Source organism: Bubalus kerabau, chromosome 4, assembly GCF_029407905.1.
Source record: "Bubalus kerabau isolate K-KA32 ecotype Philippines breed swamp buffalo chromosome 4, PCC_UOA_SB_1v2, whole genome shotgun sequence".
In the NCBI taxonomy this organism is placed as follows: domain Eukaryota; kingdom Metazoa; phylum Chordata; class Mammalia; order Artiodactyla; family Bovidae; genus Bubalus; species Bubalus kerabau.
The window spans coordinates 158,395,433-158,413,287 of record NC_073627.1 but is presented as its reverse complement, the minus strand read 5'-3'; the positions used below and the strand labels follow the sequence as shown (position 1 = coordinate 158,413,287).

Genomic DNA, 17,855 nt, shown 5'->3' with positions numbered 1-17,855 from the left:
AGTCCCTTGGACTACAAAGAGATCAAAGCAGTCAATCCTAAAGGAAATCAGCCCTGAATATTCATTGGAAGGACTGATGCTGAAGCTCCAATACTTTGGCCACCTAATGCAAAGAGCTGACTCCTTAGAAAAGACCCTTTTATTGGAAAAGATTGAAGGTCAAAGTAGAAGGGGGCAGCAGAGGATGAGATGGTCAGCTGGCATTACCAACCCAATGGACATGAATCTGAGCAAACTCCAGGAGATAGTGAAGGACAGGGGAGCCTGGCATGGTGCAGTCATGGGGTCACAAAGAGTTGGATTCGAATTGGTGACTGGACAACAACAAGAACAACTGGAGCCCTGATTCTTGTGCTTCTCTTATTTATTTATTTATTTTTGGCCATACTCTGAGGCACGTGGGATCGTCATTCCCTGACCAGGGATCAAACCAGTATACCCTACATTGGAAGGCTGAGTCTTAGCCACTGGACTACCAGGGAAGTCTCTGTGCTTCTCTTGGTGTTTGAGTGAAAACAGCACTCTATTTCTGTGTGTTTCTCCCCAGTTAACCCCCATCCTTGGATCTAGTCCTGGGAATTAGTCACTCAGCTGGGAGCTTTGCTATCCTACCAAGGTACCTCTCATCCAGCGTAAGAGCTGTATGCCGAAACAGCCTCCTCTTGTTCCAGATGTTCCAGTTTGCTCATGACTCCCGAAATTGACCCCTTCTCCTCAAGGCTTACATTTCACTTTCAATATATTTTATTGTACCATTGACATTTCACAAGTTAGAAAGCTGACATCTAAGGAAAGGTCAGTAATTTGTCTGAGGTCAATCACAATGACAGATGTAAGGGAATCAGGGTTCCTATCATGGTTCTCTGATTCCAGAGGCTAGCTACACTTCACTGGCTGCAAGTGATGCAAAAATTAGAAGATGTGGTACCCTCCCTCAAGGAACTCACGACCTGCAGGTGCAGTCTGCAGTTTGTAGTTTGGTTCACTTGTACATTTGACAATAGACATTGACTGATAGGATTAACAGTGGAAGGGATATCAGGGATTCTTGTCCTGAGGAGGCATTTTTGCATGGAGAGGGCTTCAGCCCTCCCTTGGAAGAATGGTTTGCAAACTGGGCTATGTTTTAGAATCTATTGTTAAAAGTACAGATCCCAGAAACTTAACCAAAACCTATCAAGTCAGAATCTGCAGGTAAAGGGCCCTGAGTCTGTGTTTAACCGACTCTCCAGATGAGTCTGAAAACCACACCACTCTGAAGATGGATACCATCTTCTTAGAAACCAACAAAAACATGCTGCCTAGGAGACTACTGACTTAGGGGAGGAGATAGGGAAGGAACTGAAGCAAAGGAGAAGAGAGCTAGGAGTTGAGAGAAGTCCAGGGAAGAGGCATAGAAACCAGACCTATGTGATGAAATGAAAGACTCTACTATGAAACCTTTGGATTGAAAGGCATGCCAGCTAAACTGAGCCTTTGCCCAGAGCCTGTGGCAGCATGTGCTGATAACCCCACCCCTGAGAACTTAAAAAAAAAAAAAAAGGATCAGCTGATTGTTTTTATGGAGGCAGTTTCAACTTTGACCAGTAGGCTGAGGTATTTTGAAGGTTCTAAATTAGCAAGCAACAGGCAAGTGTCTAGTGCTCTTAGCTGGCTCGCTCCGTAAAGCACCTCGCTCCGGACTGCTCTCTGAAGCTGAATTCAGGGTAAGTCAAGGCCATCACGGCCAAGTAGAAAAGATCTGCTTTCTGATTTCAACCACAGGGCACCCGGGAAGGCTGTTTGCATCTTGCTGTGTGTGTTTTGCTCACTTCAATGGGTAGCTCAGTTCTCCGAAAAACCAGCAATTACTGTCCCAGGTGGTTTATTGTTCAAATGCAGATTTATGCTAGCTGCATTGTGCTATCTGGAAGACTGTTTAGGAGATTATTTTGGAAGCAAAAGGGCTTCCTTGGTGGCTCAGACAGTAAAGAATCTGCTTGCAATGTAGAAGACCCAGGTTCAATCCCTGGGTTGGAAAGATACCCTGGAGAGGGGAATGGCAGCCCACTTTGCTATTCTTGCCTGGAGAATCTCATGGACTGAGGAACTCGCAAAGATTTGGACACAACTGATCGACTAACACTTTCACTTTTACTTTGGAGGCAAAATGCACACTTGCCTGCAAAAGTCAAGATCCAGCCTAATGTGACTACTGGAGAGATGTTTCTTGACTCAAGGAATATTTTCCTGAGATTTATTAGGAGAAAGAAGTTCTGGGGTGAAGAAAGAAAAGCCACAGGCTTCTGAAGGGAATGGAATCTGTTTCTTGATTAGTGACGGTAATTTTAAGTTCCATGGGAACTTTGCTCTCTTTAACTCTTTTCTTCCTGCTTCTGATGTGTTGAAGTCCTGCCAGTTATTGACTTCCCTTCCTCTAACAGGTCAAGGTCTCGAATAGTGCAGGCTTGATCCCCACCCTTCACCCTGGGACTCTGGGACGTCTGAAACCTGCTCAGCAATATGGGTTTCAGCTTTCAGACCCTATCAGGTCGCTCCCATTTTGCTGAGGGCTCCCTCTCCACCACCACGTGTGAGGCAGCTGAGTTCTTGTTTCTTGCCCTCCGGTTGCTTTCTACGTTTGGTTTCTTTGACAGTTGCCGATAAACAGGGTCCTGCCTTCTGCGGCAAGGAATTATGCCATTGAATTTTGAGGAATTTTGCATTTTAAGTAGCCCATAAAAATTCACCTGGTCTTCTGTTCTCTTTTCACACTCTCTCTGAGATATGTCACTCATATTTTGGTATTTCTATTTTACCTTGTTTTCCTTCTTCCTCCAGAGGGAGGTCAGTTGATACTTTTTGCCTCAGAAAAGGACAGTACACCAGGAAGAGAAGACAAACATCTTTACTTGGCCTTTATGGTACAAAATCCTAGTGGATGACGTGAATTCCAAAAGTCATAAATGGGTGTGTTTCATTCGGTCCACACTTTGGATTGATTTTTATTTGTTTGGTGATTGTTGGGTGGTTTCGTGTGTATGTATTTTTTTTTTTTCTTTTTAATATAATACATTTGAGTGCCTGTAGAAGGGCTGGTAGTCTTAGGTTCACTACAGCCTTATATTTTGTTCATCTCTGGTCTTTATCTATAAATTTATAATACCTGTCTGACTCCAATAGGTATCTGAATTTGGAACCACTGGCATCCATTGTAAAATGGGTTTAGAAGAATGTATCATCAAGTAAGCACATCATCAAGCACGCTCAGTCACTGAGTCGTGTCCAACTCTTTGCGACCCCACGGACAATAGCCCGCATTTTCCAGGCAAGAATACTAGAGTGGGTTTTCATTTCCTCCTCCAGGGGATCTTCCTGACTCAGGGATAGAATCCATGCCTCTTTGCATCTCCTGCATTGGCAGGCAGGTTCTCTACCACTAGCACCACCCACTGGGCCTGCATTGGTTCAGACAGCAAAGAATCTGTCTGCAATGCAGGAGACCCGGGTTTGATTCCTGGGTCAGGAATAGAAATTACTCTGAATCTAGAAAAACAGAAAAAATTTATATTTCCTGCATATGTGGGTTTGTGGACTATAAAGTTTAATTCTACTGGTCCATTACTAGTTCTGCCACACCAGGGTATATATTAATACTTAACCAAAGGGCTTTAGAGTTAAGCAACAGGAAAGATAAAGGTATAATCAAGAAAGAGGGCATACCAGGATATATGTTAATATTTAACATAAGTCTTTAGAGTTGGGGAAAGGGAAAGATGAAGTTAAAATCAAGAAAGAAGTAGGAAAGAAAAGCAAGAGGGAGTGGCCAGGAAAAGAATGAGCTTTCACATGTCTACCCTCATTTGAGGAAGATAAGTAAGGTGTGTAAGTAGGGTGGGATGGCACTGGTTAAAATTCTTACTTCATCATTAACAACATAGGCAAGTTTGGGTAAGTCATTTAGCTGAGCTCAATTTTCTAATATACAATGGAAGGATTATAATGATTTCTTTTTATTCCCATAGATTTTTTGTGAGGGTCAAGAGAAATAATAAACATAAAAGGGTCTTGAAAAGTGAAAAGGCTTTACTATGCAGATTCCTATTACCCAGTGACGAGCCTTTAGTAAGTGCTCAGTAATTGTTTCCTATTACAGAAAAAAGGGAAATGAGGGGAGAATTGAATTCCAAAGGCCACTTAAAATAACCAGCCCCATTACTTGTCAAATAACTGTGATATGTGATTTGTCTTTACCCTTTTCCTGGAGCCCCTGCTGCATTTTTCAGTTGTTAAAGATCATGCCCAGTGAAACAGGACCACTTGTATTACCAGCAAATTTCCCTCTATATTACACCAATAGACTTTGTTTTCTTTTTTACCTCAGTCCACAGAGCAGAGTGGGATTTGGAGGAGGTAATTCAGGGAGGAGAGGCACTCATCAGCACAGTGTCCGCCTCTGCACAGAACACTGGGCTCATAGCCATCAAAAGCCTCCGCTAGTTTGTGTCTCAAACTGAGAATGGTCTCTGGCTATGGTCCTTTCACACACTACCCTATGGGGCTAAACAACCAGGGATGGAACTGCTTAGCCCCGTCCTTCACCTCACACTTGGAGTTCAAAAACTGTTTCTCTTTTTTTCCAATTAAGAGCTCTTGTGGAAACCCTGATGACATTTTGCAGAACCTCAGAGCTCCTCACAACCCCATTGAGAATCCCAAATCTTCTTTTGTAAGAGTGTGTGTGTGTGTATACATGTGTATGTATTGGGTGGACCAAAAATGTCATTCTGGGTTTTCTGTAAGATATTAAGGAAAACCCAAATGAACTTTTTTGCCAACCCAATATTTAAATCTTGGATTTTTCTTGTTTCTTGAACTTATAAGAGACTGTTATATAAAGAATAGTTTGACTAATCTGAGGTCCGAGAGGCTTACAACTAAGTTCTGCAAAGGCAATCTGTCAAACTTTGCCTTGGATCCCTACCAGATCTTCACGAGATCTGCCTCATCAGCCTGTGAAAGGCAACTTTGTTTAGCCCACATTCCAAACACAGTGACTGTGGGATTGCTGATCATGTGGTTACTTCCTACTCTGTGTGTGGCTAAGAAACCAGAGACACCTTCACAAGCACACATTATTGACTGACCAAATGATCTCTCTCTCTCTCTTTCATGTGCTCTTGGGAGAACTTCTACTTCTTACAGGAACTATCATTATAATCTAATCCCTTGCATATACCTTGGTGTAAATGGCAAAATCTAGACCTAGAATACTAATGACCATTACAGGGAATTTCTGACAATTCAGAATTCAGCTTTGATTTGAATCAATAGCAGGAGCTCCAAACAAACTAGGAGATAAAACAGATAAAACTTAGCATAGTCAGCTAAGTCCTGAGACCCTAAAACAAAATTCTAGAAAGATTCCTTTCAAAGACTGATATCTCCTGAAACCTATCTTCTGGGATCTCTCTTTCCTCTGACGCTTATTTCCGTAATTTCAGACCTTCTTTCTTCAGGGCTTCTCAGGATAGGAACAAATTTCTCTGTCTCTGTCACTCTTTCCTCAAATGTCCATACTCTACCCCAAGGCTGGTTTTCTGTGATTATCTGGATGCAGCGTCTGCATTTCATGGATACACTCACACAGAAAGAGTCCAGGGACAGGACTAACATGAGGTAAGAGGTGCAAAATTTCAGGATGTCAAAGGCATGGCCACGCAAGTCAACTTTGCTACCGAAGTTGCTACCCAACTTTGCTACCTCTGCTTCACCTTTAGTCCTTACCTTGATAAAGGGACTGGTGAGCTCTGAGTCCCCATTCCAAATTGGCAAGGTAGGAACATTCCAGGCATGTCTTGAATCAGGTGCCCAGTCCTGATCCAGTCAGCAACAGCCCCCAGGAAGGAGGTCACATGGTATAAACATAGCTATGGAGTGTCCATCTCTGGGCTTAGGGGGCAATTCTCAGATAAAGAGAGACCATGATTTGTAAAGAAACTCTAATTTTAATTTTACATTACAAAAGCACTATATAAGTAGAGTATCTTAATTACTTGTTTGCTGCTATTTTTTTCTTGCCCTCATCATGAATTTCATAACTCTGAAGTATATACAATGTATAATTTACTATATGAATATCAATAGATTTTCTGAAGTTTTAACACATGGTTGCTGCCCTTGAGTTGGCAATCCACCTGGAAGAATGAGACCAGATGCAGAATGCATGCAGGAGAGTAGTTATGTTAAGTAATTCAAATGAATTCCATTTGAAAATAAAATCTGTAGTGAGTCAATACGTTATAAGGAAGTTTTGAGAAGAAAGAAGAATGTGTGGAATAAGGCTCTCAAGTACCCCTTCTTAATGATTTCTTTTTTGGGAAGAAAGAAATAGCAGATACAAAGAGTTATAGGAAGGACCAGATCAGAAAATACCAAGGGAGCCCTGAAATGTCACACAGGATATGGGGTATTCTTATTCATATTACATGTCCTATCTCCCTAAGACTAATGAAAGACCCAGGAAGTTTGAACTGATGCAACCTCCTTCTGTGAAGAACTCTGCTGGTATTAAAGGAAAACATTCACAATCTTTCTGTTTATTCCAAATTATTCTATTGACCATGAGTTTTCAAATGGTCAGTAATACTGGTTGTTGATGGGGGATCAGGTGAGAGGGAGTGTGTCCTTTGCAGAAAATTACTTTCTTTTTAAAATTGTTTTGCTTTTTAAACTTTTGGCTGTCCTGAGCAGTTTGTGGAATTTTAGTTCCCCAAACAGGGATGGAACCCAGACCTTTGGCATTGAGAGAGTGGAGTTCTAAACACTGGACCACCAGGGACTTCCTAGGAAATCACTTTTTTGTAAAAGAAGCACAAAATACATTTTGTCCTTCACTCTTTCTTCTGAAGATCTCCTTTCAACAGTGAAGAACTGAGCATTAAGACCCCTCTTCTGCCCCTGCAGAAGAGTGATCTTGCAGAGAGTTAATGTTTGGGTGGAGATCTGCAGGGAGCCCACCTTAGAAAAGAATGAATGAAAGCACAAGACGATATGGATCTTCTAGGTGTGCCTCAAGGAAATGTGATTCCTGATAAATAAAGGGAAGATCCCAAAGGATCTAAAGAAATGATACAGAGTATTTGGCAGATACTCTGGCTATTCAGTCAGTCAGTCAGTTCAGTCACTCAGTCGTGTCTGACTCTTTGCGACCCCATGAATCGCAGCACACCAGGCCTCCCTGTCCATCACCAACTCCTGGAGTTCACTCAGACTCACGTCCATCGAGACAGTGATGCCATCCAGCCATCTCATCCTCTGTCGTCCCCTTCTCCTCCTGCCCCCAATCCCTCCCAGCATCAGAGTCTTTTCCAATGAGTTAACTCTTCACATGAGGTGGCCAAAGTACTGGAGTTTCAGCTTTACATCATTCCTTCCAAAGAAATCCCAGGGCTGATCTCCTTCAGAATGGACTGGTTGGATCTCCTTGCAGTCCAAGGGACTCTCAAGAGTCTTCTCCAACACCACAGTTCAAAAGAATCAATTCTTTAGTGCTCAGTTTTCTTCATAGTCCAACTCTCACATCCATACATGGCCACTAGAAAAACCATAGGCTTGACTAGATGGACACTTGTTGGCAAAGTAATGTCTCTGCTTTTGAATATGCTATCTAGGTTGGTCATAACTTTCCTTCCAAGGAGTAAGCATCTTTTAATTTCATGGCTGCAGTCACCATCTGCAGTGATTTTGGAGCCCAAAAAAATAAAATCTGACACTGTTTCCACTGTTTCCCCATCTATTTCCCATGAAGTGACAGGACCAGATGCCATGATCTTTGTCTTCTGAATGTTGAGCTTTAAGCCAACTTTTTCACCCTCCACTTTCACTTTCATCAAGAGGCTTTTTAGTTCCTCTTCACTTTCTGCCATCAAGGTGGTGTCATCTGCATATTTGAGGTTATTGATATTTCTCCCGGCAATCTTGATTCCAGCTTGTGCTTCTTCCAGCCCAGCGTTTCTCATGATGTACTCTGCATATAAGTTAAATAAGCAGGGTGACAATATACAGCCTTGACGTACTCCTTTTCCTATTTGGAACCAGTCTGTTGTTGTCTGACTAGTAGGTTTCTCTAATAGCCCAGGCTTGGCTCCCTTCCCAGGTGATTTAAAGTGGAATCCTAATGTTGTTTGTCTGCCTAAGGATTGCTGACAGATAGGATGTCAGATCCCTGGGTTGGGAAGATACCCTGAGAAGGAAATGGCAACCCAGTCCAATATTCTTGCCTGGAAAATCCCATGGACAGAGGAGCCTGGTTGGCTACTGTCCATGGGGTCACAAAGAGTCAGACACAACTGAGCGACTTCACTCTGCCCCTGCACTTCCAAACCCTGTTTATTTCCTCCGGAATCTTTTCTGGTCACAAATATAAAGCCTAAAACCCTCACTTTGCATTCTTCCATAAAATAAAATCAAGGATGGTGGCTCAGAGGGTAAAGTGTCTGCCTGCAATGTGGGAGATCTGGGTTCGATCCCTGGGTAAGGAAGATCCCCTGGAGAAGGAAATGGCAACCCACTCCAGTATTCTTGCCTGGAAAATCCCATGGACAGAGAAGCCTGGTAGGCTACAGTCCATGGGGTTGCAAAGAGTCGGACACGACTAAGCAACTTCACTTTAGAGGATCAAACTTTCTGAGGGGAAACCTATTACTACAATTTGTCTGAAGACATTGTTGGAAAATGATGCATATCTATGTCAAAGTCTCATGTGAGAAATTTCTTTTAGGAAAATATTGGAAAGGCCTCACTTTTTCCTTTCCCTTGATAAGCTGGTAACTTTCTATGAAAATAATTAGAACAACACAACTGACAGGTTGGCTTTTTCCTTTGGTTGTCACTCATTCAGTGTTTCTGATTCTAGTTCATATTTTCCCAGATCCTATTTTTATTTTTTATGTCTCTGTTACCTATAAATAGGTTCAAATCCTTTGTCAATGAGGTATATAAAAAAGGAGAGAAAGAAAGAAGGAAGGGTGTGAGGGAGGAGAATACCCCAATTTTGCTCATAAAAGGGCACAGTATGAAATAGCTGACCAAATGTATATTTTATTCTCTTTGCTACAAACAATATTTGATATTTACCACTCCACTGGAAAGCCACTGAAGCAGATCATGAAATTTTATTTTCCCTGAAAAAGAACAAATAATGGGAACTCTAAAAAGAGCTGGTGGTTGGTCTTAGAATGGCAGAGAGGGATTGGAAATTTGAAAAAGAGAAAAATAAACAATACTGTAACATATTTCTTGTTTATGTAGATATGGGAATTGTAAAGCAGCACTGATCCTTCCAGGCAACCCTTAATCATGCATTCCCCCTTGGAGCCTAACAAACACCTGTGAAATAAGTCATCTGGGAATGATCTCAGCTGAAGAACTGAAGCTCAATTTACTCAAAACCACAAAACTAAGATTTCCTTCAGTGCTGTAATGGATAAGACAGGAGGCTGTAGTGTTAAGACCTAGCTTCAATTTCCAGTTCTACTATTAATTATTTACAACACTTGGGCATGCCACTTAACCTGTCCTCATATGTAAAATGAGAATAATGAATACACTCTGCACACCTTATTTTTCCCTCCTCCAAATGTTCCGTGTATTTTGCAGTAATCTCCAGAAGTCTTCCGGGCCAGTGTAAGCCTTGTCTGAGCCTCTTCCTTGGAACCAAAGTCTCCAACTCAGAGTCTTCTCTCCCACTGCAGGAAACACCATTTGGTCCCTTTGCCTGTTGCCAATGTTCCAGCTGACAGTCACCCCAGCAAGTGCCCTGGCAGACGAGCCTGTGCACATCCAAGCGACGGGCCTGCCCCCACTGCAGATGGTGACCCTCATAGCAACCATGAAGGATGACAAGGGGAATCTATACCGGTCCCGAGCTTTCTACAGGGCTAACGAGGCTGGGGAACTGGACCTGAAGCGAGATCCTGCCGTGGGGGGCCACTACATGGGGGTCCATCCAATGGGCCTCCTCTGGTCCCTGAAGCCCGAAAGGCCTTTTGACAGGCTAATTAAGAGGGATGTGATGAACACACCCACCCGGATCACTCTGGATCTATATGACTCAGTTTACATACACAAGGTAGGCGAGGTTCAGCCCAAGGCCAGCCAGGTGCTGCAGCGCTGGTTCTCCAGCCCGGACCTGCAGCGGGTGCCCATCCGAGAAGGTCGCATCAGAGGAGCCCTGTTCCTGCCTCCAGGTGAGACTCATCTTGAGGAACCTGGACAACATGGTTGGTGGGGATAAAAGCAAAGACAAAGGGCATCCAGTTGTTGAACTAGGATTTCCCACAGTATTTTAAAAGCAACAAGCCATTTTGTTGTGTATGAAAGTGAAATTCATTCTGCTCAGCTTGTACTTTTGCCTGTATCTACTCAGCCCTTCTGATACTCTTTCTGATCTCATTTTCTTCTCTTTTTGCTGCTCTTAGGGGAAGGCCCATTCCCAGGACTCGTTGATTTGTTCGGGGGCATCGGGGGTCTAGTTGAATATCGGGCCAGTCTTTTGGCTGTCCGTGGCTTTGCAGTGCTGGCTTTAGCATATTTTGCCTATGATGACCTGCCCAAGCAGCTGGGGGAGGTGGACCTGGAATATTTTGAGGAAGCTGCCAACTTGCTACTAGCTCATCCCAAGGTATTTAAAATACTTTTCATTTTACCTGGCAACATTATATCACAAATGTCTGTTCTGCCTATGTTACCAGTCTGTTTAGATTGGGGCACAGCACACCTGAGTTAAAATTGGGGATAATAATATCAACCTTGTAGGATTGCTGGGTTGATTAAGATCAGCTTAATGCTTACTGGCACAGAGAAGACAATAAATATTAGGTATATTATGATCTTCATTTTCTAGTTCAAAAATGTTTAAATATTAGGTATTTCTTGAAAGTGCTACACTCAATATGTCAGCAAATTTGGAAAACTCAGCAGTGGCCACAGGAATGGAAAAGGTCAGTTTTCATTCCAATCCCAAAGAAAGGTAATGCCAAAGAATGCTCAAACTATCGCACAATTGCACTCATCTCACACGCTAGTAAAGTAATGCTCAAAATTCTCCAAGCCAGGCTTCAGCAATACGTGAACTGTGAACTTCCAGATGTTCAAGCTGGTTTTAGAAAAGGCAGAGGAACCAGAGATCAAATTGCCAACATCTGCTGGATCATGGAAAAAGCAAGAGAGTTCCAGAAAAACATCTATTTGTGCTTTATTGACTATGCCAAAGCCTTTGACTGTGTGGATCCCAATAAACTGTGGAAAATTCTGAAAGAGATGGGAATACCAGACCACCTGACCTGCCTCTTGAAACCCTGTATGAAACAGTTAGAACTGGACATGGAACAACAGACTGGTTCCAAATAGGAAAAGGAGTACGTCAAGGCTGTATATTGTCACCCTGCTTATTTAATTTGTATGCAGAGTACAGCATGAGAAACGCTGAGCTGGATGAAGAACAAGCTGGAATCAATATTGCCAGGAGAAATATCAATAACCTCAGATATGCAGATGACACCACCCTTATGGCAGAAAGTGAAGAAGAACTAAAGAGCCTCTTGATGAAAATGAAAGAGCAGAGTGAAAAAGTTGGCTTAAAGCTCAACACTCAGAAAACTAAGATCATGGCATCTGGTCCCATCACTTCATGGCAAATAGATGGGGAAACAGTGGAAATAGTGACTGACTTTATTTTTCTGGGCTCCAAAATCACTGCAGATGGTGATTGCAGCAATGAAATTAAAAGATGCTTACTCCTTGGAAGAAAAGTTATGACCAACCTAGACAGCGTACTAAAAAGCAGAGACATTACTTTGTCAACAAAGGTCCATCTATTCAAGGCTATGGTTTTTCCAGTAGTCATGTATGGTTGTGAGAGACGGACTATAAAGAAAGCTGAGTGCTGAAGAATCGATGCTTTTGAACTGTGGTGTTGGAAAAGACTCTTGAGAGTCCCTCGGACTGCAAGGAGATCCAACCAGTCCATCCTAAAGGAGATCAGTTCTGAGTGTTCATTGGAAGGACTGATGTTGAAATTGAAACTCTAATACTTTGGCCACCTGATGTGAAGAACTGACTCATTTGAAAAGGCCTTGATGCTGGGAGGGATTTGGGGCAGAAGGAGAAGGGGACGACAGAGGATGAGGTGGCTGGATGGCATCACCGACTCGATGGATATGAGTTTGGGTGAACTCCAGGAGTTGGTGATGGACAGGGCCTGGTGTGTTGCGATTCATGGGTCACAAAGAGTCGGAAACGACTGAGCAACTGAACTGAACTGAATAGTTCAAAGAACCCAGGACACCTCTTTTTCTAGCTCGAGAGAATAATTTGGTTCTTCAGAATGCTTACCTGCCTCTGCTTGAATGTTGCTGGTACATTAGATCCTTTTTGCTTTATATAGAACTCTGCTTTTGATGAGCAGTTTTAGTGTCTATTGTTTCACTTGATCTTTGTAACAGTCCTGCAAGGTAGGTAATATTATGACCCCTCATAAGACAATAAGGCTTAGGGAGTGTAAGTAGATGATGATCTCTCTTGGTCTCAAAAGCTGGTAAACCCTAGTGCTAGGACTCCCACTCCTCATTTTCTGACTCTCCCCGTCATCCCAGCTTACTGGCCTGCGGGACAGCTCCTTCTCAGAGAATGGCCTGTCATGGGTTCCCTTCATTTTGTCCTTCAGGTCCAAAAGCTGGGAATTGGAGTGATATCTGTGAGCAAAGGTGCAGAGATTGGGCTGGCCATGGCCTGCTACCTCAAGCAGGTGGCAGCCACTGTCTGCATCAGTGGGGCCAATGCCATCCATGAATTTCCGCTCAGGTACCGGGATCTGGTCATAACCCCCATCCCCTCGTTTCCAGAGCGCATGCAGGTCAACGCTGCGGGTGCTGTGCGCATCCGCCACTTCAAGGGCGACCCCCGAGATGAACGGAATCAACACAGTGTGCTTCCTGTTGAAAAGGCCCGGGGCCCAATCCTCTTCGTTGTAGGAGAGGCTGACGAATGCTTCAATAGCAAAGAATACGCTGAGCAGGCACTGGACCAGCTGCGGAGGCACGGCAAAAGCAGTGGAAGGATGCTGTCCTACCCCGGGGCGGGCCACCTGATAGATCCGCCCTACGGGCCCCTGTGCTGTGTGTCCTGGAGCCGCGGCCTCTTCCTCCCCATGCTGTGGGGCGGGGAGCCTGAGGGCCAAGCGGCAGCCCAGGAGCACTCCTGGCAAGAGATCCTGAAATTCTTCAGGCAACACCTTGTTCTGAGCAGAAGCACACTGTAAGGGGGGTGATGGGGGCGGGCGCGGGGGGCGGAGACCAACAACAACAGAAAAGAATCAGGCAGGGCTATGGGTGAGGGAGGGGCCTCTCATGATTTCTCTAGATTCACAGTCATCTTGAGTCAACTGGAAGAAAATTGGACAAAATCAAAGAATCAGATGCATCTGAAATATTTCTGATAAAATTGTATGTGCTTTGTTACTTTTTATAAATTGAATCTTAGTTGATATGCAGCAGGGTACGTTGCTCCTGCAAAATTTTGATGCCCTTGAACATTGAATAACCTTTTGTATCCCGGCTGGGGAGTCCTTGGATCCGGGTATTGCCAATCTAGATGAATTTCCTGGAACTCTAAAGTCCCTTGTGAAGTCATTTTCTGTTTAAACTATTTTGAGTTGAATTTGACATTTGATTTGAAAAGTTCTGATGTAGAGCTTGCTATGGATTTCCAGTAGATACCTTAACTCTATTTTTTTTTTTTTTTGGAATAGTGATGTTTCTTTTTCTTCCTAAAATATATTTTGTTTAAAAATTTTAAACAGGAGTGGGATTAAATGCTCATGTGCTTCTGGAGTATTTAGTGCCTAAATGAGTTATATTTAAAGTGATTACAGAAGTGCCTGGCACATAGTGATTTCAGTATCAGAGTTAGCTATTATCCTTTCCATAATGCTTTGCTCCTTCAGTCTGTCAAGGTGGTGAATTGTATTCATTGATACACTAATTTTTCTAATTCATCTAATTCTACTAGATCAGTTTCTCATCTTGACTAGTTTGGGTTTTAAAATTAAAAAAAATTTGGAGCTAACCTAGTCATTTATATTTTCTAAGAATTTCATTTCTATTTTCTGGAACACATTTCTCTCTCTCTCTTTTTAACATATCAACTGTCATTTTATTTGCATGCTTTTGCCTTTTACTTTGAATCCGACTTGCTAAATACTTGTCTATTTTATTGATTTTTTTCCCCTAGAACAGCTTTTGGGTTGCTTATGGGTCAAATCTAATTTTTCCTGATTCATCAATTTCTGCTTCTTTGAAATAAGTTTATTCTTTTTGCCCTATTTGCTTTTCTGGCTTTTTGATATACTGTGTTCTCATTTGTTAATGTCTAAGTAGTTTGTGATTTACTCCCTGCCCCTCCCTTAAACCCAAGAATGCTTTTACCAAAGTACCAAGTATCATCCTGTAGTTAACTTGTTCTTTAAAAGGGAATCTCACTTTGTATTGGAGGAGTCAGATTGTCACCCTCTGAACCCACTGATCAAACTTAGTGTTTCTAAAAATGGTCAACTTGAAATAACATGTTTCATGATGAGATGTAATGTGGAGTGCTCAGCACTTCTTAGAACTCTTCTAACAACACTAGTAAGCTTGAAGTTTTAATGTCAAGCTTTAAATCCAGTCCTTCGGTCAAACTTCTTACTAATGTGGTAGCTAGTGAAAGAGATAAATGGTACTTACTATAAGGAGACAACCATAGACTGTCTATCATTCTATGATCTGGTCTAGTCACAATTTAATTACCAACTGACCTGGTCTCTTTTCATAAAAATTGCATGGAAAATTTTGGAATTTTTCACTTTGTAGGATTTTGTTTTTCTTTTTGCATTGGAGTGAGCTGGGGAATTATTCAAAATTAAAAGGTACTTGAGAGGCATATCAACCAAATACTGTGTGTGGGCCTGGTTTGAACAAAATAACTGTACAAAGATTTTTGAGGGGTAACTAGGGAAATATGAATATGACTGGATAGTAAACAATACTATGAAATTATCTTGTTAGGTGTCAGAATGGTATTGGGGTTATGTAAAAGGTAACTTTTTAGAGATGGATACTGACATATTTAGAAGTGAAGAGTCACAATATCTGGGAATCATTTTAAAATACTACAGGTATATGGAAAATGTGAGAAACTATTGTATCTAGATGATGCATATACTGAGGTTTGTTTTCTCTACTTTTATGTGTGCTTGCAAATTTTTAATAATAAAAGTTAAAAAAATAAGGTACAATTGGTATGTTTATTTTTCTACCCAACAGACAAGAACTTTAGCATGCAATACATCTTTTCTCCGTGATATACCTTATTAATTTCAGATTAATTTTTTTGCAATCAGTGATAATTATTTTAAATTAATTTTCATTGGAGTATAGTTGTTTTACAATGCTGTATTTAGTTTCTGCTGTACAGCAAAATGAATCAGTTATATGTATATACACATATATCTCATCTTTTTTAGATTTTCTTCCCATTTAGGTCACCATAGAGCACTGAGTAGAGTTCCCTCTGCTATACAGTTGGTTCTCATTAGTTACCTATTGATATTTTATACATAGCAGTGTATGAAGGTCAATCCCAATCTCCTAATTCATCCCCCTCCTCCTTCCCTGCTTGGTAAACATGAATTTGTTCTTTATATCTGTGACTTTCTGCTTTGCAAATAAATTCATCTGTACCATTTTTCTAGACTCCACATGTATATGATATTATACAATATTTGTTTTTCTCTTTGGTCTTTTTATTTTGGCATCCATTGTTGCCAATGAGAAATCTGATTCTTGCTACTTTGTGGGATTCTTTTCTTCTTTTTCTGAGAACTTCTTACAATTTTCTCTTTGTTCTTAGCGTTCTGAAATTCCATCAGGATATGACTAGGAATGGGTTTATTATTATTATTTTAATTTATTTTGCTTGGTACCCCATGGGCTAAACCCGTATCACATGTTCATGCCTAAAGTGATCACAGGTGAGAGAGATGAGACCATCATACTAACTTAAACAATCAAGACTAACCCAGAGGTACAGAGATGGGTCAGCATCCATTGGAAAACCATGTCCATTTAGTGGACTGTGAACAAAAATAAGATCCATTATTAGGAAGGGCTATTCAGTTGCCAATCAGCACAGTTTGCCCCTCCTGCTTTTACTATCCCCCCCAATTATTTCAATAACAAATGAAAATTTGGTTGGGGGAGATGTGCTCTTCTGGTTTCTGATGCATTTCAAGTATTTTCTGTAACTTATGGGCAAAGAATACCCCTCAATTAACTTGTCCAGACATTTTGATTCTCTAAGCTTTTCCTTCTTTCTTTGTGTCCTTTGGCTGACTGCAGAAGTATTTCTAGTTTAAACATTTGTAGAATACTTCTCATCTGTATATATGAATCCTAGTAACTTTCACCCTATCATATTCCCTTTCTAGGGTGGTTTGACAGTCTATCCCAAAGACAAAGGTTTATGTGCCCTAGAACACAAATAATTTATAATGCTGGAAACTGGCAGCCTCTTAGTGTCTGGATTTTCTTTATCTCTAAGGCTTCCCATTTCACTGTTTCTTTGTTGTGTTTTAACCTTGACTAGGTATTTTCCTCTCAGCCTTTGTATGTGGTTTTCACAGATTTCTATTGCTTCTGGTAGAAAGTTTAATCAGTTTAAAAATCTCTGCTGTTTACACTCTTGTTGCATAACCTGTCTCCTTTTTAATTGTACCCACATATGTCCCAGTGCTTCTGTGATTCTGGACTTACTCCATCCCCCACAGGTGAGTGGTGATTGGTGTAGACCAATCATGGTGTTCTTTTTTTCCTCATCCAGTGATTCGTGTAGGCACAGAATGTGGCATAATTCTGGCCAATGAGATGTCAGAGACATCTGAAGAGAATGGAGATTGCCTGAAAGAGACATTTTTGGAATTTGGAGGGAAGTTTTCCATTTGGATGTTGTATCTTAAGGTGGATGATATCCTGAGACCATGAGGGGAGCTGGTCTGAGGACAAAGCCAACACCCAAGGTCTGAGCCAAATGAGTTGCAGAAAAATACTGGAGCTCTAATTATGTTGTTGCCATACTCGTTTAATCTTTGTATTTCTTGTTAATAGACTCAATACACTGTCTTATTTGTTTAAGCCACTTACTTTGGGCTTTTCTGTTCTTTGCTACTAAAGACAATCATGGTTATAAACATTTCTCCCTCTTGGCAGCCCACCCTCTTTTGGATCTGGCCTGAGGCATTGTAGAAGAACAAATGGCACAATCTAATTTTTAAATGAAAATATTGCAAAATGAATTAAAAATTAATGACCATCTTGAAATTTATGACATTTATCAGACTTTTAAAGTTTCATAAGAGTATATAATATGGATAACCTGAGAGGCATGTATTGTGTTTTATTCTTTTTTAAAGGTTTTTTTTTTTTTTTGATGTGGACTAATTTTAAAGTCTCTATTGAATTTGTTACAATATTGCTTCTGCTTTATGTTCTGGTTTTTTGGCTTCAAGTCATGTGGGATCTTAGCTGCCCAACCAGGGATAGAACTCACACCTCCTGCATTGGAAGATGAAGTCTTAACCACTGGACTGCCAGGGAAGTCCCAAGGACCATGTATTGTTGCTGGAGGAGATTGTATTATATTTTCCTTGTGATGATGCAATAGTGGGGAGAAGTGAAACCTCTGATGGTGAGTAGAGTCACCTCCATCTTCCCAGTTGGAAGGGAGCTGAAAATAAGCCATGTATATAGAAAAAATTCAGACCAAAATGCTTATTGAGTTTT

General features: G+C 41.4%; 1 protein-coding gene and 2 long non-coding RNA genes across 4 annotated transcripts in view; 2 read left to right on the top strand and 1 right to left on the bottom strand.

Annotated features, from left to right (window-relative positions):
* Positions 1-1,583: 1,583 nt before the first annotated feature.
* Positions 1,584-13,300, top strand: LOC129650548 (acyl-coenzyme A amino acid N-acyltransferase 2-like). Of its 2 annotated transcripts, XM_055579168.1 has the most exons (4): positions 1,584-1,706; positions 9,735-10,229; positions 10,461-10,663; positions 12,707-13,300. In XM_055579168.1, exons 2-4 carry the CDS (start codon positions 9,767-9,769, stop codon positions 13,298-13,300), a joined length of 1,260 nt encoding a protein of 419 aa, XP_055435143.1. In that variant the 5' UTR covers positions 1,584-1,706; positions 9,735-9,766. The 2 variants fall into 2 exon arrangements, with proteins under 2 accessions (XP_055435143.1, XP_055435144.1); XM_055579169.1 differs by lacking the exon at positions 1,584-1,706 and having other exon boundaries at positions 9,589-10,229.
* LOC129650552 (uncharacterized) lies at positions 10,101-12,821 on the bottom strand. The gene is made up of 3 exons (XR_008713824.1): positions 12,641-12,821; positions 12,376-12,487; positions 10,101-10,250 (listed from the first exon to the last, which is right to left on the bottom strand). It is a non-coding gene; the product is annotated as an uncharacterized LOC129650552 (long non-coding RNA).
* Positions 13,301-16,828: 3,528 nt separating the features above from the next.
* Positions 16,829-17,855, top strand: part of LOC129650550 (uncharacterized) — a 34,215-nt gene continuing 33,188 nt past the window's right edge. The window contains exons 1-2 of the long non-coding RNA XR_008713822.1: positions 16,829-16,843; positions 17,582-17,760. This is a non-coding gene — a long non-coding RNA (uncharacterized LOC129650550). The remainder of the gene's footprint in view (positions 16,844-17,581; positions 17,761-17,855) is intronic.